General features: G+C 54.0%; 1 protein-coding gene across 1 annotated transcript; it reads left to right on the top strand.

The window, feature by feature from the left end:
• Positions 1-3,024: 3,024 nt before the first annotated feature.
• Positions 3,025-22,272, top strand: GNG12 (G protein subunit gamma 12). The gene is made up of 4 exons (XM_059821921.1): positions 3,025-3,077; positions 3,705-3,804; positions 19,561-19,677; positions 20,716-22,272. The coding sequence occupies exons 3-4, from the start codon at positions 19,582-19,584 to the stop codon at positions 20,839-20,841; spliced, it is 222 nt and encodes a 73-aa protein (XP_059677904.1). The 5' UTR covers positions 3,025-3,077; positions 3,705-3,804; positions 19,561-19,581; the 3' UTR covers positions 20,842-22,272.
• Positions 22,273-23,819: the final 1,547 nt, after the last annotated feature.

Raw genomic sequence — 23,819 nt, 5'->3', positions numbered from 1 at the left:
AGGGTGGAAAGCGGCCCCTAGGAGCCGTATTTATTTTTTTGGTGCCTTTAGAGATTGTTTTGACTCTGTGTTTTGATCTCCAGCAGGCAGCAGAAATCAATAGATTGGAATTTTAGTTTTCCTTAACAATTTTCAGGGGGGTGACCAGAGCGAGAACTTGTTCAGCAGAGCAGAAGCTTTTCCATTACAGCTCGTGCTCAGCTCGGCACCGCTGTCACGCGTGTGTGAAGGAGGGTTACGCGTTGCATTTAGTTTTGTTTCTTTGCTGTACGTGAAAAGCGCAAGCTTGGCCCTGGGACGACGAGGACCGGCTGTGATGGGGCAGTCTCTTTTCGAATGCGGTTTATTTTCCTACTCCGTAGAATGATTTTTAACAGCAGCTATTAAAATTTTGATGCCATTTCCAACATGGGAAGCGGTGTGTGATTTATAAAGGGGACGCTGCCCGTGCTGCCAGCCTGTGGCAATTGGCATCTCTCTGCTTTGTTAAGGACCATCCCTTGGGAACTTGCAGTGCTGTTTTCCCCCTTGTTTCCTGGGAATGGGGGAACTGAATTGCCCCGGCTCCTCCGACCCCATCGTGGCTGCCCGAGGAGGGCTGGGGGCTGCGTGCTGCAGCCCACCCCCTCGGCCAACGCCTTCCGTGGTCGCCCCGCACTGACAGGTCTGCGCTGAGCCTCCCGTGTGCCCCCCGCCCCTACCCTCTCCCTGCTGGTGGTCCTTCCCGTGGCTTTGCCCCCACGCGTCGCTCTGGGTTTAGTATGTCGGGAAATGGCTCTGCATTTCATGCATACCGGGGCTGGTAAATCTCGTAGCTAATTGCGTTATCCGGCCGGTTACGGAGCGGCGCCAGGGCTCTGCGCCAGATCTCCGACGGCCGTTTGGCAAATGACGGTTGTTTTTCTTCCAAAAAGTGTCAGTGGCGATTCTGGATCTTGCCGTGCCCTGGTTAATGAGTTATCTGTGCCCCAGCTGCTCTGCCCGTTTAGTAAATGCCCGCTGCATATAATGCGTGTTCTGCACTGCGTTTGACAGTGGGTGTCTCTACAGGGAGACGGAAGTATATAAACACACGTTAATAGATTACAGGAAAGGCTAACGTAGCAATTACCCGTCAATGTTAGATTATTAGTTGCCAGTTTAGAACTTTACACGCGTATTTGCACACCCGTGTGTGTAATGCACTGAACGTGCACGCCCTCAGGCTTCGCGCAGCAGCAAAGCAATGCGAATAAAAGAATAAAGAGAACTTTACTCGTGAATACAGCCCCCCGTGTAGCTATCACAGAAGGCACGTCCCCTTACGTTTTTTATCACCTTCTCTTTTACCCATAGCATCAAGGCAGCCAGCTTGGTTTGTGTTTGTATTACAGATAGATGTTTTTAAACAAATAAACCCTTGTGATCTCTCGGGTGTTCTCCAGTCACTGGTTTCCCTTCTTGGCGGTGCCAAGTTGTACGTATCAGGCACCCAATTCCACCACCGTTCACGACCAAAACTCTGAGAAAATCGCTGTCCTCGCTGAATTGTCATTGTCATATAGTTTTAGTTCAAAATAAGCGTTTAATACAATGAAAGTTTGAGAAGGGTGTTAAATACAGCGTGCTCCAGATTTGCCAGTCTTGCAACAGTGAGCAGTGTCTGGCGCAGGAACTGGTGCTTTTTAGGACTGATCGAATTCCAAGTTTTTTTCTGGGTGTATGTAGGCCTCCGTAGGAAACGTGGGCTCTCAGATTTGTTTCTCCTGTGGTTTAAGCGCAGCTGCTAGAATATATCAATGGGGGCTTGCATCTGAGAAGTCTACAGGAGGCCGGGTCCTGCACTTGGGTCACAACAATGCCTCGCAACGCTACAGGCTTGGGGAAGAGTGGCTGGAAAGGTGCCCGGTGGAAAAGGACCTGGGGGTGTTGGTCGACAGCCGGCTGAATATGAGCCGGCAGTGTGCCCAGGTGGCCAAGAAGGCCAACGCCATCCTGGCCTGTATCAGAAATGGTGTGGGCAGCAGGAGTGGGGAGGGGATCGTGCCCCTGTACTCGGTGCTGGTGAGGCTGCACCTCGAATCCTGTGTTCAGTGTTGGGCCCCTCACTCCAAGAAGGACCTTGAGGTGCTGGAGCGTGTCCAGAGAAGGGCGACGGAGCTGGTGAGGGGTCTGGAGCACAAGTCTGATGAGGAGCGGCTGAGGGAGCTGGGGTTGTTCAGTCTGGAGAAGAGGAGGCTGAGGGGAGACCTCATCGCTCTCTGCAACTGCCTGAAAGGGGGTTGTGGGGAGGTGGGTGTTGGTCTCTTCTCCCAAGTGACAAGCGACAGGACAAGAGGAGATGGCCTCAAGTTGCGCCAGGGGAGGTTCAGGCTGGATATTAGGAGAAATGTCTTTCCTGAGAGAGTGGTGGAGCACTGGAAGAGGCTGCCCAGGGAGGTGGTGGAGTCCCCATCGCTGGAGGTGTTCAAGGAAGGTGTGGACGTGGCACTGCGGGACATGGTTTAGTGGGCATGGTGGGGTTGGGGTGGTGGTTGGACCTGATGATCTGACAGGTCTTTTCCAGCGTTAGTGATTCTGTGATTCTGAGGCAAAGCAATACATGTGCTCAACACCGGCTACGCTGGCACTTAATGTAAACCTGCTCAGGGTTTTACCCTGAGTAGTTTAACTCGTTTTAAAGCCGGTAGCTTTTCCAACCGCTGTCTCTCAACCTCATCTGTCGTAGGCCTGGGTGGGACCTCTGCCTCAGGAGCATGGGCTTCAGGAGGAGCCGTAGTGGCAGTGAGGAGGCACAAAGGCTGTGACAACTTGTTGACTTCATTCATGTTTGGGAATTGGCCGCCCACGGCCCCATCTTCGGGAAGGGAAATGGGGGAGCTGGCTGTAAGAAAGGTTTGAGGTAGATTTTTTTCAGTGAGGCCGATCTCAAAGTACTGTAGTCTTTGTGACTAGAGTTAAACCAGGAGTGCTAACCCCTCGCAGCTTTGGCTTTCTTGCACCATGAAGTACTTACAATTTTTATTTTACTCTGTTTCAGGATCATTACACCGATAAAATCAAAGCAAGCTGGCCAGGTAGCAAGACTGCCTATGTAGGTGAGTTTCCAGTACACGCTTGTTCCTTTCTTTCATGCAAAATATAAAGCAGCGTGACAAGTCCCAAGCCCCAGTGATTTCATTTTATTCTGGAGTAGAACAAACACAAAATACTTTGTGGCAGCTTTATGGAGGAGAGGCCGCGAGGACGGCACCGGCTCCGTGGCAGGCGCGGCAGCCGGACAGGCTCTGCAATTGCCGCTCGGTGCAGCGCTGGCTGCCGCCCGCTCTCTAAGACGTTAGCAGCAGGGGCTGCTGACACTCATTTACCTCCGTTTTTAACTGCCAGACCACTCTCGTTGAATATTAGGAGGCAGAAACGCTGTTTTGAATGGGCTGCTTCTCCCACGGAAATTAAGCTTTTCCTTGTTCATTCCTCCAGTTAGCAAGGGGCAGCGTGGAAGTCTTCGTAATTTCTGTATTTGCTGTCTTACGCATATATTGTTTGACCAAGTCAGAATGCAAATTCTTGAATAACCCCGTTGTTAAAATAGGTACTTCAATAAATTGATGTAACCAAGAAGCTTGTGAAATACTTTGCACCCTTTCAGTGGCTTTGAGCTGAGAACCACAGAGCTCTTCAGAGACCATCTCCCACCAGCGTCCTCGGCTTTATCTCTCTTTCAGACTAAAGAATTTGCTGAAGGTCACGTAACCTGAGGCCAAGCTGGATCTCGTGACTCCCAGTCTGGTGCTTTAATCACGGACCGCTCCTGCTTTACATGCTGTAAGACGAACTGATTTTGATACAACTAAAAGTCTCTTTGCAAATGTCTCTTTGTAGTTTGTGTATGTCTTCTCTGGTGTGAGTTAGCTGTGTAGTGCCCTGTGGGGAGAAACAGGTACCTTCCGTGGGGAAACTGCACTGCCGTTCGTTAGAGAGCGCAGGTTGTCTTTACTAATGACTTCAGGCCGATGTCTTTAAAATAATTCTGCTCAGATGTTTTTCAAAGTAACTTTGATCTAGAAGTCAGTTTTCATGGCTTTCATTCGTACTAAAGATATAAAAAGTTAAGTCAGAAAAAACGCAGAGGAAAATAAAAGCGGGTTTTTCCACTACTCGTTTCCCAACAAGTAAATTGGGTTTGACAGAATCACATGTGTGGAGGCTGGCTTTGAAAATCAAACGTGGCTGTAGCCCGGTTTTGATCAGCTGGATGATACCGGGATAACTTGTGAAATGGGGGTTATGAAGGAACGCATCCTTAATTAAATACCCAGAATGCTAAACACAATTGAAGATCTTGGGAATTGTCTGTTTTCTTTCATTTCACATTATTTGGGATTTTTATACGGTTTAGAAAGACTAAGACACTGGCAGCATTGATTATAGTTTAAAAAAAGATCTCAACTGTAAAATCTCAAAATAGTCTCAAGCGTGAATCCTCTGAAGAAGCAAACATCACAAACTGGTGTTCCGTGCTCTCAGGAGCTTTTACTCTCCGTGTGCACTGACGGGCCGCTCGCCCCTGGGGAAAGCCGCTTTATCTGCGTGCCCAGACTTCCCCTCGCTAACCGAGCCCTAGTTACTGCGCTTTCTCCAAGAGATACAGATGGAAGTAGAGTTTGTTGTACTGTATCTTTTCCGCTGTAAAAGCAGGTTTGAAATCTGCTAATATATACTGTAATCCAAACGAGAAGCAGATGGAACAGAGCTGAGGCGTGCCGGTCCCCTGCTTTCAGCTGGCTTTTGTACCTCTGACGTGTAAAACCCTGTCTCTGTATTTGCTTCAAGCTCACGTCGCGTGTGAGATCCGTACTTGTGCAGACTGTATAAAAGGCCAAGTGACTCTGTGCAAAACAGAAGCTTCTGTGCCCAGCAAAACAGAAGTCGGGTCTTCTGGGGCGCCTGCCTTTCCCCCACCTTCAGCTGTGGTGCGGTGCAGGGTGCGCGTCCCAAAGCATCCACGTCCTTCATGAAAAACGCTGTGTGCGAGTAGCACAGCTGCCAGATGTTTCGGTTTTCTGTGTGCATGGTAATAGTGTGATCCCTGAATACGCAAAGGAGTTGGTTTTGTTTGGGGAGGATCTTGTTTTCTTTTACCAAACCCAAACTCTTTCTAGTGTGTATAAAATATTTATGCCATGACTGTAAATCTTGCCTGATAGCTATTTAAAGATCAAGTCCTCCTCACCTGCCAGGAACCAGCTAGCCATCACTGCCGCCGCTGCTACTAACGGTTTGGTCTGTGGGAGCTGCGGAGGCAGGAGCAGAAACCTTCCCCCGGCCGCTGGTCCCCCGCGATGGCAGCTAGTGCGGCTGGCAGCCACGGCCTCGCTGCTGAGATCTATCCGGGCCTTGGCTGGGGCCGTGTGGAGGGAGGGCGAGGGAGTGGGGGGCTGCCGGCAGCCCCCCGTGGTACCCCCAGAGCCAGCGGGGAGGTTGTGGGCAATCACGGCCGCCGTTTTCCCTGGGAAGTTTGCATCGCGGGTGCTGCGTTCAGTGCTGCAAAGTACACGAGTGACTCCGAGTCCTCCCGGTAAGCTCTGGCGTATCACACAACCTCGTCTCTCCTTTCGTCGGGTGTGGTATAAGTATCATAAAGAGAGAAATGACCGGAAAGCATCTCTAATCTTTATTTCATTTTGCTACTCAATTCTATTTTCTTGCTGAGGGCAGGGCTCCAGTGTTTTCCTGCTAACTGGGTTTTATTTTCTATTCTATTCAGTAGCGTAGCAGAAGGAAAAGATTTCAGCCGCGGTATTTCCCTCTGCCGGGCGTCTCGCCGTGGTTTCCACTGGGTGTCAGCACGGCCCCGCGCCGGGGGCTGCCGCAGGCTTTCCCGTTGGCTGCACCCACCGCTGGAAAAACTAGGTTGGCTGTGTAACCGGAGCGAGGTGCTGGCTGAGGTGCAGCTTCGCGATGATGGGATCACCCCTGCGCAGGCGCGAGAGGTGGGTGAGCTGGGAAGGGGCTGTTTTGGTGGCAGTACTGTTTCCTCCTCCAAGCAGAGCAACCGGTTGGAGCAGGAGAAGTGTTGAACATGCCCTCCTTGTTCCAGTGCTCTCTAATTAGGGTTACATCTGGGACAGTGGGTCCCTGTTTCTGGAAGGTCAGCGCGGATAACTTTTGTAGTATTTACTTTGAAGGTGTGGATGTACTCAAGAGCGCTCCTGGAGAGGTGCTGTGGAGACATGCGTGCAGGAGTCGGTGTGGGCTGGGCTGTGTCCCGCAGGCGTGACAGATCAGGGCTGCTCACTCTGCGCTTCCTCCGCACCGACCCTTCCACTCTTTTTCCACGCTCAATACGCATCCTGGCTTCCCAAGTCCTTTATAAAATCCTTGGGGCTGCAGCCAGTCCTGCCAACCCCAGGCACCTCCTGTATGGGCAATGTTGGTGAGAAGAAGCACCCCAAGGGCAATGTGGGTTTCAGGGGGGCAGAGGCATCCCCTGGATGCCCCTTTCTCCCACCTGCTGCTGCCATCGGGGACCCTGTGCCTCTCCCGCCCTCCCTGCGGGTCACCTCGCAGGGACTGGGCCCAGTCCCGCTGCGCGGCAAAGAGAAGGTGGTGTCGGGGAAGGGGCCTGGGGATCCCCCGCCGCCCCGTGCGGGAGGGCAGGAGCGGCCAGAGTCCTACGCTGGGATGCTCGACCTCAGCGTAGGGCAAAGGAGAGCGCGGTCTCCCAGCCGGCCGTGGGAGCTGGCATCCCCTTTGCTGGGCGGTTGTGGAAAGGTGCCACTGCGTGCCAGGGTGTGTGGGATCTGGGGGGGCACGCGTTGGCGCTCGCTGCGACTCCGAATGCTCCACAGCAAACACCGTTCCCCTCCAGGCCTGCTCCAGCGCAGAGGTGAGCGGTGTGGCTGAAGGTAGTACCAGGCGCTTTGAGGTTCCTCCAGCAGATTCTTCCCTCGGGGACCTAAACATTTAAAAAACCAAGGCCATGAAATACCACGATGACAGAGACTTTTTGACGCTTGCGTGCAGCCGTGTTTCTGTGCGCTGACATACCTGGTTATGCTACGATGCCCCCTCAGAATAGAGTTGTTTATTTCTGCACCCAGCTGTGGCCTTTCATGCCAGCGTCGGGCCTCTTGGCTTGGACTCGGAGAGTTTTTAGGTTCTGCAAGTCGCAACAAACCTGCTCCCGAGCAGCCATGTCTGCCCTGTAGGAAAACCGACAACCAGCGTTCAAGTCCCAACCAGCCGCCAGCCTTCACGCTCCCACACAAGCGCCTGGGAAAGCGGCACGTGCAGAAGCACTCGCACAACCCGGGGAACCCGCGGAAACCTCACACCGAAACACCCCACGCCCTGCCGCTGCGCCTGGTGCACGTAGTAAGTGGTGCACGTAGCTCACAGTCATCCCAGGTGCCAGAGAGGGGCTCCGGCATCACCCCCTCCTTAAACTACCCTTTTCGGGGGCCGTTGCGGCTCCTCTTCCCCGCTCCCCATGAGGACTGACTTTGACTGTAGCTGCTGGTGCCTCTCCACGCTGCTTGCAGCTCCTCTTCCTCTCGCTGCCTTCTTGCTCCTTCCAGCCTCCCCAGCCCGTGCGTGGTGTCCTGCTTAACCAGGCTGGGGGTGAAGGGGGGGCTTGCCTCCTGCAGTGCCTGTTCCCCCCGACGCAGACCACTGCCGGGCTGCGCGGTGCGGGGCAGGTGGCTCCTTTGAAGGTCCAGCTGCAGTTGCACCGTACAAGTGCCGAGGCGGGAGAGGAGGTGCTGCCCTCCGTCGGGAGTGGGACAGGGTCTTTGCACGGGGGCAGTGGGGCTGCAAAGCACTGCCTGATCAGGGGGTCACCCCACCGAGGAAGGAGCACCCCTGCCCAGTGGTGGCAACAAAGCCGGGGTGGCAGTTCGCTGTGCTGTCCCAGCCGTGCCCCGGGCGATGGCACGACTCAGCCTTGGGAGGAGGGAGGAGTTTATAGAGCAAAAGCAAAACTTGTAAGCACATAAAAGCAGCTACAAAAATGCCACCTTCCTGCCCAACAAATCTACTTTCTGTATTTTCAGAAGCAAAATTGCTGACTTCAGGGATAGGAGTGAGCTCCTGGCTTTTTACTCCTGCTAGGTCTGGAGAGTGATAAGTAGGTAAGAGGAGACAGCTGGATTTGGGGTTTGTTGCCGTGTTGGTACCGAATTGTTTGCAGAGTCCCAGCTGAAGGCAGCGGGGGTGAAAGGGTGCCAGGGAGGACGGTGTTGGTAAGGACGGACACCACAAAAAGTTTCTGCGGACAGTGCTGTGAAGCAGGGGGGAGCCATTGGTGTAATTTGGCAGGCAGAGTCCTCGGTGGTGGTGGCGATATGCAAAATGGATCCAGCTTAAAACTGTTTCAGCAAAGACTGGGGAGGGTGCAGGACTGGGGACGGTTTCACTTGTAAACCTGCAGCGTTTGTTGTGGAATCACTGGAACCGTAAACACGAGCTCCCGCAGTACCACGTTATGGTGGTTTTTTGGAGCAGAACCGCTGCCCGAATGCCAGCCAGCACTGCTGAGCAGTTCCTCGGGATGCATGTGCTTCCCCCGGCAGCAGCTCCCTGGGAAACTTCGGTACCCAGCCCAGGGCAGAGGCGAGGAGCGTGGGCTGGATGCGGCCCAGCCCTCGAGCAGCTCCGTCCTACCACCGGTCACGCTGTGCCCTGCTGCACGGGGCGCTCGGCAGCGTGAGGGGTCTGTCTGCCCACCCAGCTCAGGGTAAGGAAACGTTTGCCACCCCGGGTTCAGTCAGCGTGCAGGAGCTCCGCTCTCCTGACAGCCTGCGCCGTTTGGGAAGCAAGGGGCCAGCACCCGTGGAGGCAGAGGGAGCTTGCCTCTCGCCGTCCCCGCGTTGGTCTGCTCTTCCTCTGCTGTAGGCGACCCCTCGGTCGTGGTTCCAAGCCCAGGCGCGAGCCTGCGCCTCTCCTGTTGATAAAACGCTCGTGGCTGCTTACCCGGCCGTGGACAGCCCCGCGCTCGCAGCCGCACCACTGTGTGCCCGAGCTCGTAGTCACAGCCCTGGTTTGGATCCCTGCGAGGGATGAGCGAAGGGGATTGTTTCTTTGTCAGAAAAGTAAAGGAAACACTTGGGGGTTTCTGGCTTTGACCATGTCAGGCTGCTTGGTTGTTTCTTTTTTCCCTATTACTGTGTTTTTAAGAAAAGCAAAATAATTTCTGTGGTGGTGTTTGTTTCTTTTTTTTTTTTTTTCTAGCAGGCTCAAGCGGGCAGCAACATTTCCGAGCTGGAGGAGCTGCTGGCAGCAATTCAGCAGCTCCCTGGGGTGCTCCCTCTGCCCCGCGGGGTCCCCGAGCAAAGGCTGCTGCTGCTGCAGGGCCGTTTGCGGTGGGTGCTGTGCAACGCCCTCGGCGAGGAGGGATCCCCTCCGCTAGAATGCTGTGGGGGGACAGGGTCGTCACCGGGAGGGCTGGCATCCCTCTCTGGTTTTGGAACTGCTCGTGTCCTTCCTCTGCCCGCCGTTCCCTTGCCGAATTTGAAGCCTGCTGTGCCGCCGCCTCCCTGCAGCCCCCGTGCTGAGGGCAACTCCACCTCGCGGAGCCCTTAGCGCCCGCAGCGCGGCTTCTGTGGCTTGAAAAAGGAGATGCCTTAGAAACTTGCATTTGCAGATTAGCTGTAACTTTAGATCCGCGCTGACCCCCGGCTGTGGGCTGTCGCCCCGGAAAACCAGGGGCTGACGGCACATTAAAGCCACGTGCATCTCGTATGATTTTAGGTGCCGTAATTTTCCGTGTTCTCGTTTTGTGTTTTGTTCAGTCCGCTCTATCGATCTACGGTTTTGAGTTATTCAACTCAAAAGCTGTTTCTTTCAAAAGAAGTAGTAACGAGATACCCTTTTGGACCTTCATTCCGCCGCTAGCTGGGGTTCGGAGCTGCAGTATGAGCTGACTTTATATAACGGGAGCGAACGGGGAACCGTTGGCAAGGCAGAGCTGCCGAGCAATTCCCGGGTGTACTTTAGCGGTGGTGATTTAATTACATTTCACTCAGCAGGTGGTTTGTAAGTCCTGGATCTAAAAGAGAAAAAAAAAAAAAAAAAGGAGATAGATTTGTGTTTAATTATGTTTAATTATCCCGGTTGGAGCTGCAGGTCAATGCCCAGCCACGTACCTGCCGAGGCCGCTCTTCTGAGGGCCTGCTGCATTGTAGCCTCGTTACCTAAAAGCTGCGGGAAGAAATAGGGCAAGGCCTTGAAAAATGGGGTTTTTCTAGGGAAGAGGGACAGCTCCACCTGTTTGTAGGTGTTTCGGTTGTTATTTATAAGAAAGAGAAAAAAAATGCAGGTGTATGGCCTGCGTGAAGTGCGCTGGAAGTTTTGTGTGTTTTGCTCTTAGCGGTTGAACCTTTGCCTGGCAAAGTGCGGCTGGTGAGCATCTTCCTCTTTTAAACAAACTTATGTCCTCGGTTTTCTGTGCAAAAAGGTATTTTCCCCAAAGGATGAGCTAAGCCTTCCCACTGGCATATTTGCTCCATGCGTTTGCTGAGTCTGCTGTTAATTACAGAGCCCTAGCCCAGCATGTGCCTCTGCAAGCCCGCAGTACCCGGAGAGGGCAGGCAGCCTTCCTCCCTCCCGTTGTTATTAGTGCTTTTCCCTTAATCATTCTTTTCACTTCACAGAATCACTAAGGTTGGAAAAGACCCGTAAGACCATCGAGTCCAACCACCAACCCAACCCCACCATGCCCACTAAACCATGTCCCGCAGTGCCACGTCCACACCTTCCTTGAACACCTCCAGGGATGGGGACTCCACCACCTCCCTGGGCAGCCTCTTCCAGTGCTTCACTGCTCTCTCAGGAAAGACATTTCTCCTAATATCCAATCTAAACCTCCCCTGGCACAACTTGAGGCCATTTCCCCTTGTCCTATCACTTGTCACTTGGGAGAAGAGACCAGCACCCACCTCCCCACAACCCCCTTTCAGGGAGTTGCAGAGAGCGATGAGGTCTCCCCTCAGCCTCCTCTTCTCCAGACTGAACAACCCCAGCTCCCTCAGCCGCTCCTCATCAGACTTGTGCTCCAGACCCCTCACCAGCTCCGTCGCCCTTCTCTGGACACGCTCCAGCACCTCAATGTCCTTCTTGTAGCGAGGGGCCCAACACTGAACACAGCATTTGAGGTGCAGCCTCACCAGCACCGAGTACAGGGCATGATCACCTCCGTTCTGACAGCTTTTCAAACAGAGCAGGGGTGGGGATGAGCAAGGAAAAAGGTGACCGTGAGCGCAGGGTTGTGTGTGCCGTGGTGTTTTGTGGGCTGGATTTCGGTCCTCTCTGCCAGAAGGTGAGCGGTCCCGGCCGGGTTAATGGCTGCTGCGATGGAAGCTGTTCTTCCAGTCGTCCGTCTCACCGCATCCTTCTGCTCCTGCAGTCCCCTTATATTAAGAAGGGGAAAGTCAAAGCTGCACAATGTGCTTGGGACTGATAATAAAGATCATCCCGGCTCGCTCAAACGCGGTGCTGCGGCAGTGGCCTTGCAGCTGGGGGGACCGAAGGGCAGGGTGTGGGGAGGCGTAGCTGGAGAAGGCAGACAAACCTGGGAGCCCCTCACTAGCTGACGTGAAGCATGGGCACGAAAGCATGCTTGTTTTATTAGACCAACCAGCGCAGCTGGAAAAAACATACCCTGTCTCTTTTCAAGCGTAGCTGTTCACGGTTTCAGAGCACTTTCTGCAAAAAGGCTTTTCCTCGGGCACGATGGCCAGAGAAGGCTGTCGGTGGGACTGATTATTTTGTCTCTTCTTAGGTTGTGAGTTGGAGACGAGTGAGATTTGCGGCCGTGCCCGCAGCTGCTCTGGGGCTGGGGGATCTCTGTCGTCGTCAACCTCAGGTCCGGCAAGCCCTCCTTCAGCGTTATCGCTTGCGGGGCACCAGGGTTGTCACTCGCGGTGTGTCCCTACGGCAGCGGGCACAGGGGACGCCCGGCTCGCCTCCTGCCTAGAACAGCACGAGATCACACCAGCCGTGTTTTGTCGCGGGTGGTCAACTGAAAAACTTGTTGGAACTTTGGTTTTGATCCTTTGGTTTTGGTCCGTTTAATAGAGAATGAAGAGTTGTGACTGTGAGTGCTGGGGGACACGAGAGATCCCGCTGAGAAAAGCGATGGGGTGAGTTTGGCTCTCGGAGTGTCTTTGCTTTTGGTTGGGGGCTGCCCATTGAGCGTGAAGGCTTGTTTCCCAGAAATCGGAGCGGTGCTCTTCCTGAGTGAGCGGTCTTTTCTTTAGAGAGTGACTTAATTCTGCTGGGAGACAGCCCAGTCCCAGAAAGCCCTGCCCCGGGCTCCGAGGGCACCGAATCCCAAGTTCTGCGGAACCGCGTACGCCCCCGATGCAGATCTGCAGAGTTTTACGCAGTTTGTCGCTGTTGTCTGAAACCAAGTGTACCCTACGAGAAATCCTGCGGCTCGAGATGGCCTCAGCAGCTTCGTTAATAGGGTAGGTTGCCAGGAACTCGGAGGGAAAACAGTATTATTGGGTGATGACCTAGTTGTCTGTAAATCTCTCTGTAGAAGAGATTTAGTAATCTTAGGAGGGCTATTAAAATAATGCTGCTGATGTTTGTTTGAAGATGAGGAAACACAGCAATTTCATTTTCAAATGTTATGGTTTGGGTTTGTTGGGGTTTTTTTTTAAAACATCTAATTTATTAACAAAGCTAACCAGCTGGGAAAATAAGCGCTGAAACTTTCCTAATGAGGTCATTCATGTGGGATGCGAAGGGACTCCAGAGAAACTCCAACCTCTGCAGCGGCAAAAGGGGTTTTGGGGCTGTGGCTTGGGATTGGGGAAGGGAAGGCTGAGCAAAGACAGCCGAGGCTTGCCCCAGCCAAACGAGAGGAGAACGGTTTATCTTTTAATTCTGCAGTAGTTGTTTTATAACCTTATGTCTTAAAAAAAAAAAATTAGCACTAAAATTAGAGGGATCAGCGAATGTTGAACTAACTGACTTCTCGGCGATGCGTGCATTGCTTTATAAAAATAAATTGCTTTGGGTTTTTCTTTTCCACACTGTAGTTTTTCGCTGTAATAAGTGAAAACTGCAGGGTCTGGAACGGGAGTTTGGGCTCGGTTTGTAGCGGATCCGTGTTTCTTTTGTATCCATGTGAAACCACTCCTTGTTATTCCGGCAATGATTATTTTAAAGCACTCACGGACAGTTTGCCACGCACCAGCAGCGTTCACTATCAAACTCGGCAGCTGCATTTATCGGCTCCAACAGCGCGTGGTGGAGGTTCTTGGTTGGAAGTCTCATTTTTCACGAACGCGTGAGCCTGTCAGCTATGGGGAAGCTTTTGCAGCTGCGTCCGTCTTCTGCGGGTCCTTCTGGGCAATACCCGCGCTGCAGCGGGGCTGTTGGGTTCATTCACCCGTGCCCGTTTCACGAGTCAGTCGGCCGCCTCGGTGCCAGGGTCCTGCCGAGGTTCTGGCCAGATGCCCTCTGATGCTGGTGGTGAGGAGGCAGGGAGAGCGGGGTGAACGCAGCGCTCTGATCCTGTGGGTTTATTCTGATCAAACCCCAAACCCCCAAAAGGTAGCGTCTTCTGATTTCTCACTGTATTCTTTGCAGAGTAAATCTCCCGAAGTAGCCAACAGTCTTGTATCTATCATCGTTTCTTAAGAGTACTACCCAACCATGAGAAATTCCTTTTCAATTCCTCTTCCACCATTTCAATTCCACGTAGCCAAGATGCTGTTTTGTATTTGCATGTCTCCCACTTGCTGTCTGCGGACTCGCTCTCAATCAGGAGCAGGGTCCTTTTCCTCCGCTGCTGATGGGGCAGGAGGACTTCTTACAGGAATTACAGTCCCGTCGCAAGAACATCCTCCGGACACGGCATCAGCACCTCTCCTTGGGCCCGGGGAAGGGTTGCTGATGTTCTCGGCGAGCTGTGCCTTGCTTCGGGCACCTAGGCATGGCGTTGCCTGCCTGGGAGCGCGGTCTGCAACCCCGCGTTGGGTGCTGGGGTGGGAGTCACCGCGGCGAGCAGCCCTGGGGGAGTCCAGTCGGACTCTGCAGCCTAAGCGAGTGCCAGGATTAGGCAAGGAAAGCCCGATCCGGCAAAGCCCCCGGTCTGGTATTGCCCCGTTGCAATCAATTGCTTTCAGTGGGAAGGAGTCTCAAAATTTGGGCTCGAACGTATTAGTGGCTTTGAGCGGAACAGGGTCCAGGTGCTATTTGTGTGTGTTGGAAGGCAGCAGAGCGGGCGTCCTCTGCCCACTTCTCGTGGCACGCCAGCAAAGGCAGGAAGCGTTGAATAAAACCCGCAAAATCTGTGTCCTTTTAAACTTCCTTTCTAGGAACTCTAGCTTAACAATTAGCTTTGCAGTAATTAAATTCCTCAAATTATCAGGTTAAATGCCCCAAAAGCCTAGTAAAAGACGACTCCTATGATGTTTCTAAATGCTGTTTTAAATGAGCAGATGGTGCGCAGCCTGCTTGCGTTACCCGTTGGATCGGAGGCTGCAGCTCTTCGGGCGATCCCGGTGTGCCAAGACGTGCAGGTCTCCCGGCTCCATCGGTCTGGTGACAGCATCGCAAAATCACGGGGCGGGTTTACTAGCAGACCTTACACGTGTCCCGGCTCGGGTGCTGCCGTCGAGAGTCGCGGGAGCTCCAGCTCGGTCCTTCTCGCTGCCTCCGGTGAGCGGCTGGTAGAGGTCAGGGTCCGCGTGCAGGTCGGCTGCAAAGCAGCCCCTGCTCCCGGGGCCGGCGGGACCCGCGGCAGCGCAGGAGGAGGTGGGGGCTCCCCCGCGGTCATCGTGTCCCCCGCTCCGTGGCACCCAGCCCTGGATGTGGTCCTGACCCTGCCAATTCACATCAGCAAAAACATGGCCCGCTCCTTGGGGTGGGAGGTAATTCTCCTGATTTTATAAAAGTCTGCTTTTGTGTTTGTGGTGAAGCCCACCATGCGTTCCAGCGTTGCCCGGCGTGGCATAAGCCTCCCTGGCTTCTTGAGTTGGCCATCGCTGACTCGAACTGGAAAAGATCTTGTCTGTGTCACAGAATCACTAAGGTTGGAAAAGACCTGTCAGATCACCAAGTCCAACCACCAACCCAACCCCACCATGCCCACTAAACCATGTCCTGCAGTGCCACAGCACTACAGGGCTTATGTCGGAGGTGGTTAATGCACCGCGGCCTTTGCCTTGAATTCCAGAGAGTTTTCACTTTGTGTTTTACAAATAATATGACATGCATTCAACGTACGCCTCTTATCATCACTTACCATGAGAAACATGCTCCAAGTAGCTCCAAGCCCTTTCCCGCAGTACAGCAAAAGGTCTGAGTGTTCAACCTTTACAAAGAGATTTACGACTGTTGCTAGACAAATGTGTTTATGCGGTGTCAGTTAGCACTCCTTCTTCTCTCAAGTAATTTGCAGATTGAATCACTAAATGCACCATCAAAACGCATTTTAATGTTTGGATGCTACAAATATTAGTAATTCAGGACGCGTGCCCTGTGTGCTCGCTGGGGGATGTTGCAGCTCCGTGATTAGCAGTAACTCGGCTGTAACATGGTGGATCTGGGTTAGTAACTGAGAGTTTGTGTCGTCGTGTCGACACGGAGGGTATTTCAGACACCCATGCGTCTCTGACTCTCCTCCTCGCAGCCAAAGCATGCAAAGACTTCACGCCTCCCTAGAGCAAGCACCGCTCCCAAAAGTCCGTACCCGTGGCCGTGCCCAGCAAGTAGCCAGTGGCTACTGGGAGAAGGCGGCCCCGCTGCAGCAAAACCAGTGCCCGTTCCTGGGAGCGGGGTGCATGGGCTCGCTCATGCCCGGTGCTCCCGGTGCTGCCCGGCCCCGTACGGTCACGGCCATGTCTCAGCTGCCCCGTGCTGCCTCACGGTTTGGCGTTGTCACCTCCTGCCTCGTCGCGTGCGGATTAAATGAGGGCTGGAAGAGGTTCGCAGGATGAGCTGCTTTCGCGCAGACGGTCCTGACTCGTGTCCTTCGTGCCGCTCTGGAGGCAGCACCGTGGAGCAGCGGGGCGGTAGGTGCCGAGTGAGGATGTGTGCCGGCCTCTTCGGTTAAGACAGTGCCATAGAGGGAGCGCTGCTTCCCAGAGGAAAAATCCTTTTGGCTTTTTTTAATATTGCATTAATCGCCTTCCGTGGGTGGTAAGCGGTGAATCACGCGCAGCTCAGTCCGTAGGTGACCTCTCTGGAGCGCAGCGGGAAATTTGGGGGCGATGAGGGCCTTGTGGGGAGCTGGGGCGGTGGATGGCTGCCACGGAGCGAGGCTCGCGTTGCTGACCCGCCTGTTGCGGAGGTGAAGCAACCGCAGTTTTACAAGCTGTCCTCCTGCACCCCCGGCGTGAGTCAGCCGGCAGCGTGTGCTGCCAGCCCGGCTTCCCCGGCCTCCGTGTCACGGCGTCTGCTCTGCTCAAATTTCCCTAACTTTGCTGCAGCTTTACTCGTAGCTGCGTGCAGAAACCCCGGGTGGAAATGTTTAGAGGAGTGGAAGGCAGACGCTTCGGATGCAGCATGTCCCCGGCACGGCCGGTGCCTCGCCTGCTGCAGGGCGCTTGCTCGGAGCTGTGATCTCTGCACTGGCACACGTTTAAAGGTTCTGAAATTACAAAAGACCTTCTGCCATTTGCCCTGAAGTCGCTCACTTGGAGTCTCTGCAGCATTTAAGCTGGTTCTGGGTTTCACGCTTGTCTCCGGCTCCTGGATGCGAAGCGTTACTGGGAAGGTCGGCCGGTGAGCTGAACAGGGGGCTGTTACACGGCCGCTCAGATTCACGCAGGCTGGAGATGATTCGTGAGTACGTTCTTAATGTTTGTTTCAGGAATAAGTTTTTAGCAATACCTAATATCAGTTATGAGTGTCCCTCCTACCTGCGCGCGAGCAGGAGGCGTTACCTGCCGCCTGGCAATTGCTCTGCCCAAAGCCGCCGCGAGGAAGGTCCCCCCACGTCCCACCGCTCTCATTGCAGCTCGGCCGCCGAGCGCTGCCGGCGTTCGCTCCGCTCTGCAACGCCGCGTGCGGCCCGATCCTGCTCTCGCTGGGATTCACCGGTACTGGTGCGGACGTAGCTGGGAAAACCAGCAGGTTGCTGCGTTTGCGATTCACCGCGGGGGTGTTGGAAGAGCGGCAGAAGGCGGCTGTGAGCTGTAAAGCATGGAATACCAGTTAGCACGCTACTTGCAGGACTTCTCGCCGCTAGATCGCGGGGCTGCAGAGGAAGCTGAGCGTGCTCGGTGCCGCAGGAGCGTGGGTCAGTGGATTGCTCCCAACGGAAAACCCTGAGGGTGCTCACTGCTGGCTCAGCACGGTTCCCAGCCAGCAGCGAGCACCCACGGGTGCCTGCGCTGCCGTCGGAGGAGAGCTGGGGGGTGTACGTCAGCGCTTTGTGGGCATCCCACATCTACCGTGGGTGCCGTCCGTCAGCGCAGGCTGTGTTGCAGGTGAACGTCAAACCCAGGGCTGGTTCCCGCAGAGGGAGAGAAAAATTTTAAGTATCTGGGCCCTGCTGAGCAGCCTAGAAATGCCGGCATGTGCCAGAACGGGGACTCGGTGCAAAACGACGCTGTTCCCAGCTCGCTGGGCAGGCAGGAGCGCTGGCTGGAAAACCAGCACTGCTACCCAGGCCAAGGCGTGAGAAACCTGAAGCCTGCAAGGAAACGCTGTATGCGGCGTTTGGAAAGGTCATGTGTAGCTCCGTTGGACTCGAGTCCCTGTAATGCAATAAATGATTTAAGCACAGCGCCACGGAGCCAGGTATTCTCCTGGATCTGCGGCAAGCAAACGGCAGGGTTTGGGCACAGTCCTGCTAGAGATTGTGCGTGAGGGTTGGCACAGGAAGGACAGTTTCATAGGGCAGGACTCTTCCAAACCAGCTGCTCTTTGAACTCCTGGGTACCTGAATAATTTAGCAATAAGCTCTTTGCTGCTGTGATGCCCGTAGGGATATTCTTTTGAACGCGATGCTGCACAGTCCTCAGCCCTTCCCTGCTCCTGTTGCTCCCTGCATGGGTAGTTTCCTTCCAGCAGCAGCCGTTGGGTGGCTACGCGGGATGCGAAACGGCCGGGGGTGCCGGGGGCACGTGGGAGGAAGGGTGCTGCAGGGAGATGGGGCAGGGCGGCCTTCAGCGTGGCACGGGCAAAGGGACGGCTTGCGGTGGTCCAGTACGGCAGGCTGGAGCGTGCCATGTGAGTTACCTACAGCTGAAGACACTGAGGTTTTCTGGGACCGCCGTGAGGTTAAGAGCTCCAAATCCCGAGCGGCGTAAGTGCTGGTGGAGCAGGCAGGAGTTACAGCCTGCAACTAGGCGTGCTTTCGTGGACGTGACGAAGGAACCTTGTTCGGGTCTTTGTTGCAGAGCGCCTGCAGTAAAGCTGCTCAGGGGCAGCAGTGCCAGCACCAGCTGAAGTGACCCTGAATTGTTTACCGGTGCCGCGTGTCCTCTCGGACCTGGCCTTGAGTCGGAGCTGGCAGGCGGGCGGTCTTCCTTGTCTGGGTACGGTCACACGCGTATGATCCTGCTTCCCCCCTTGCTCTTCGGTGGGGCCAGGGGCACGTCTTCTTCCTTGGTCCGGCTTGCAGGGAAGCGCCTGCCATCCTGGCAGGGGCTGGGCTCCCCCGTCAGCCAGCGGGACGTGCCGCCCTCACGCTGCTTGTGGGCATCTGGCGGGGAGCTGCAAATGGGGGGGTCAAGCTGCAAAAGCTGTGCTCGGATCGCTGCCGGACCGGCTGGCTGAGCCCAGCGGAGAGCGTCCTCCCTTCTCGCTGGACACCAGCCGAACACCGGCCCCGCGTTGGGATGGACGTTTGGCATTCTCACCCAGAGAAGGAAAGTGCTGGAGCCGCTCGGGTATTTTTCCCGTACGCGGCCATGTGGGAGCAGGCAGCAGCTGGGAGCGCATCTCTGAACTTCACCTTTTGGTTTTCCTTTCCCTCTGATGTGTTGTAAAGCTGCTGCGGGGCTGCTGCAGGCTTGCAACGCGCCCCGGCCGGAGCGGGCGCAAGGAAGCGGAGAGGCCGGGCTGGCACGGCCGACGCACCCACACCTCTGCCCGTCCTCCTCGCTGCAGCGGGCTCCGCGGCCGGGCAGTAACCGGCCGTGAAACCCTCCTCTGTCTGCGAGAGGGAGAGGAGGGGACGCTCTTCATCCCCAGCGCTCGGGCAGGCGGGCGGCAGCTCTCCTCCCTCCCGGCCCTCCCCGGCAGGATCCGTCCCGCAGCAGCGGACGCAGAGACCGACCACGCTGCGCTGGGATGGGTGCGCGGTGTGGCGCGGTGCGGTGCTGGCCGCCCTCCGGCTCGGGAAGAGCGCGAGTCGGTAAACCCGTATCGCCCATTAGCACAGGGAAGAGCGAAGCAGAAGGATGCACAAGAGCTCAGTGCATTTTGTTTTCCGGAGCGTGTTTTGCTTTCAGAGCGTCGCTGGCCGAGCTGCTTCTCAGCTGACCGCTCCCGTTGCGTGAAATAATAAATTAAAAAAAGCACTTTTTGCAGCGTGTCGCGGTCGCCTGTCTGTAAAAAGCAGTTTAACGTGCTGTGCCGCCTTCTGGAAAACTAACCCGCTGTCTTTCAATGCAGAGCTTCATCGCTTCACTGAAAATGTCTGGCAAAACAGCGAGCACAACCAACAACATAGCCCAGGCCCGAAGGACTGTCCAGCAGTTAAGAATAGAAGCCTCAATAGAAAGAATAAAGGTGAGAGCACATCCTCCTTCACCCCTCTTTTTTTTTTTCCCCGTTTTTTTCCCCCTTCCAGCTGTAAGGTGATAAAACAAGGGAGTGTGCGCGCGCGTGTGTGCCCACAGTACATTTTTCCCCCATCTCAGCACACGACATTTACGTTTCAGCCCAACAAATCTGAATAAATCTAATTCTTGTGGCCGCTGACCAGCAGTGCCCTCAGGTGCTTTATGGACTTGTAGGAGAACCAAAGCAAAATAGGCAGCGCAGGGCAGGGAGGAGTTTCCAGTTTTGGGCACATCGCGTTAATTGTGTGATTTTGTTCCGTCCTTCGGCTGGCCGAATGCTGCGTCTGCAAGGAGGGCGAGCGTGTAGGGACGTTATAAAAAAAAGAAGGTAGGAGAAATTGGATTCCTTTTACTTAAGGCAGAAAAGAAACCGAATTTGTTTTCAGCTAGCAGGGGTAGGGTGTTGGCTACGCTAGTAATATTGCCTCCTCGGGCTTGGTCGTGCTCCTTGAATTGCTGCCCAGCCCCTTGGGAAGGGCAGCAGGACCAACGTCCGGATTGACGGAGCGGTGGTGCCCTTCCTCGGGGGTCAGGAGCGGGGCCCGTGGGAGGAGGGACCCTGAGCGGCGTTCCCGAACCGGCTGGTCATCTGAGGGCACTTCTCTTTACCGTCCCCAGCTTTACAGAGGAGAAGTTGCTCGTGACGAACCTGCTGTATTGTTTTGAACCTCCTCCTGTTTATTTTCAGTCTTCTGTAGAAGCCGTGTAGGAGCCGAGCGGTACTTCTGCCATGTGTCACAAGCGAACCCCCGAGAGCAGCGGGCTCCATCCGTTTCTCCCCGCTGCAGATGAAGCCGGAGCGAGCCCATGGCAGTGTGTCTTCGCAGGCGACGGGGCCCCAGAGAGCGTGTTGATCTCCGAGCACCTCTCCCGGCCCGCGCGGGGACTTTGTACCCGCCGGCAGCTCTTGGCACACTTGATCATGTCACCGGTTATGGGGAAATACCATTTAATGAGGGTTTTTTTCCCCCCCTGTCTTCTGCAGGTGTCAAAAGCGTCAGCAGACCTCATGCTCTACTGTGAAGAACACGCCAAGAAAGATCCCTTGCTAATGGGCATACCCGCCTCCGAGAACCCTTTCAAGGACAAGAAGACCTGCATTTTGTTATAGGAGAGCGGCAGCTCCTCCGCAGCCCCCCTGGGCAAAGCCAGCCGCCGGCGGGCGCGTAGGCAAATACTCTGTAAGGTACCAGCCATTAACTGCGTAAGAGCGGCCCTTCTTTTACCAAGCGTATAAACGATTCCTTAAGCTTTCTAAAGCATTTCTTCTGTTCCCTATCTTTATTACGAAGCAAGGTTTCAAACGGAATTAACTTCTTTCTTGTCCGAGGGAATGGGGTCTTTGTCGAGCCCGCAAGCACTGCGCCGGCGTCCCTGCGCTGGGACGGGCAGGGCGAGCCGGGGGTCTCCTCCTCTGCGGGAGCGGGTCCCGGTTCCACTGTTCAGGTTCCACAAACAAGACCAAAGTTGCCTGAGCTTCGCTGACGGAGCAGAGGCCAAGGTGTAGAAACCTGAGTAAACATCATCGGGTTTCCATTTGTTTTTTTTTTTTTTAAATTACGTACGCGGGGAGGGGGGGCTGTACCGGTGTTGGTAGTGTGCGTTTATGCACAGACACGTTTAGAAGTGCATTATCTCGCAAAAGCTACCTTGGAAAAGGATTGTAGCAACTGCTGGTGAACTCCAGGGAGCCATGCCTGCAGCCTTCCCTCCCTCCGCTTCTCTCGACAGCGGTTTTTAAGCGTAAAACCTAAAGCGTCAAAAATCAGAGAGGCGCAGATGTATTTCCCTGCTTTTTAAGACGAGTCGAAAAAGCAGAATTTTCAGCTTTGATTCCGCTGCGCTGCATTTTCTTCTCTAATGAAAAACCCGTGTTAGTACAAAAAAAAAACCCTGTCAAAAGAATCAAAGGCCGCAAGCTCGTACTGCCCTGCCTTCGTGCTGAGCTGGAGGCATGGTTCCGTCGCTCGAAGCCCCGCTTATATTTTGCGCAGGGAGTCAGAATTGGGCTCTTTTTAAAATTCATTTTTAAAGGGGAAAAATGCCAAAGTCTATCCGGATTGTGGTTATGCAGACATAAGCGGAGGGCCTTTTCCGTCAAGTAAGTGATTTTATATATACACATAATAAAAAAGTCTTTCTCTGTGTGTGTGTGTGCTTGTGTGTATGTGTGTATATATATATAAAAACTTTAATAGTATATTTATCCAAACATTGCGTATTAACAGAAAGCTTTGAAGGTATCAAAAAGAATACTGGCTTCAGCTGGCTGCAGATGTCTTTCTCTGTAGCCAGTGGTTGAAAGGTTGAAGTTGTCGTCTGCCATAAGTGCATTTCTGTAATGATATTTACAGAATTTATTAACCACTCGTGATTTGCTGTCTTACGTTGCGTATTTGTCATTTCTATATTAAATTATATACAGGCTATTGATACATATTGAGAAATTCCACATTTGTTTAATGAGCTGCTTTAACAAACTGTTCCAAAATCGACATACAAGACTGACAGAAAATTGTACTGCTTATTCTGTGCTTACATGCAAATTATTTTTATAATTAGAATATTTTTCTAGTGACAATTTAAAAAACAATAATGTCGATCCACACTGATTTTTTTTTACTGTGTTTGTGTCTATCATTTTATAACACATCTCGTTAAAAATAGCTGATGAACTTCGTTTGGGTGTGCAGGACTGGGAGTGTGGAGAGAACTCCCGCTGTGCTCAGAAGTGTGTGGGCAGGTATGCGGGGAGGGTAAATAACCTCGTGTTACTGCCTGAATGTTGTTCTCCCGCCGATCTGTCGTCCCCCGTAGTAATCTGCATCTTGAGTTCGTTAGAGCTCCCTGCCCCAAGAAGAAGAACATCACCTCCAGGGCTGCGGAGATGCTGTTTGTGTCTGGCTTCTTTCCTCTGGTGTCTGCCCTTAAATAAAGCCTGCGGTGAGCGCTGCTTGGGGATCCAGCCGTGGGGCACGGCTTGGTGACCCAGCTGTGGGGTGCTGCTTGGTGACCCAGCTGTGGGGCACGGCTTGGTGACCCAGCTGTGGGGTGCTGCTTGGTGACCCAGCCATGGAATCCGGCCGGCACCCTGCCCTGAGCTGCAGCTTGGCCACCTCCATCCTTCCCCCCGTCGCGCTGTGCCCGTAGTGGTGCTTCACTCTGTATTTTCTAATAAAGAGTTTCTGGCATGTTCCGGGGGCTCGCTCCGTTGGTCCTCCCCTACAAACCCCCTGGCGCTGGTCAAGCTGATGCCGAGCATGCCCCGGCTGTGGCCGTGGCTCTGTCCCAGCCCGGCCAGCCGAGTTAAGTGTATTTTTCAACTTTTTCCATGCAATTTTGACATCCTTGCGACGCTGGGGCAAGATTTATGCCAGCATCTATTTCACGCTTGCTTACACATCCAGAGAACAAAAGGATCGATTGTAGGTGGCCATGATCGCACCAGTGATCAGAGGCGTACGACTAAAAACACCGTGCCAGGTTGTTGGGGTGGGTTGTTTTTTTTTCAGGTGCTTTCCCAGTTTTAGATAGACGACTTGAGATCAGCAGCTAACTCAGCACCAGGCGACTGCCTGCTTCTGACGGCGTTTAGTGCGTGGATTTTCGGTAAACTTGTTATTTTTTAAATGCAATGTATAGGGACGTGTGAGAGCTCGAGCGGCTATGTTTGCCCTTTGCTCTTTTGCTATAAATGCTCCCGTGAAAGAACAGGAATGGTCAAATTTGGGGGAAATAGGGATTTTGCTGTAGAATGAAAAAAGGAGCAATGAGCCCATCTGCATCCGCGGCTGCTGGGGGAAACCCACGGAGGCGGCACGGCAATGCGGCGCGGCGGAGCGGCACGGCTGTGCCGCCCCGCCGCGCCGCATCACCGCGCTGCCCCTCTCTTATGTCAAGTGAACCCAATACCGCTCCAGAATTGGTATTTATTCTTCCTCCCTCCCGCCTAAATTAAGCAGCCAGCTTGTTATTTGTGGTTTTGCTCTGCATTTTCTGCTTTGACTCTGTGATGCCGTGTTGCGTTAGAGGGAGAAGGGCTGGTTGGGGGCTCAGAGACCTGACTCCGGCTAAAATAGCCCCTTGCTA

The sequence above is a fragment of the Gavia stellata genome, chromosome 10 (assembly GCF_030936135.1).
Source record: "Gavia stellata isolate bGavSte3 chromosome 10, bGavSte3.hap2, whole genome shotgun sequence".
NCBI lineage: Eukaryota > Metazoa > Chordata > Aves > Gaviiformes > Gaviidae > Gavia > Gavia stellata.
Note: the sequence above shows the minus strand (reverse complement) of the source record. Positions and strands in the feature narration are given on the sequence as shown.

Coding starts and splice junctions, on each gene's coding strand:
- GNG12 (XM_059821921.1), top strand. CDS start 19,582: ATGTCTGGCAAAACAGCGAGCACAACCAACAACATAGCCCAGGCCCGA. Junction 19,678..20,715: donor CCTCAATAGAAAGAATAAAG/GTGAGAGCACAT, acceptor TGTCTTCTGCAG/GTGTCAAAAGCGTCAGCAGA.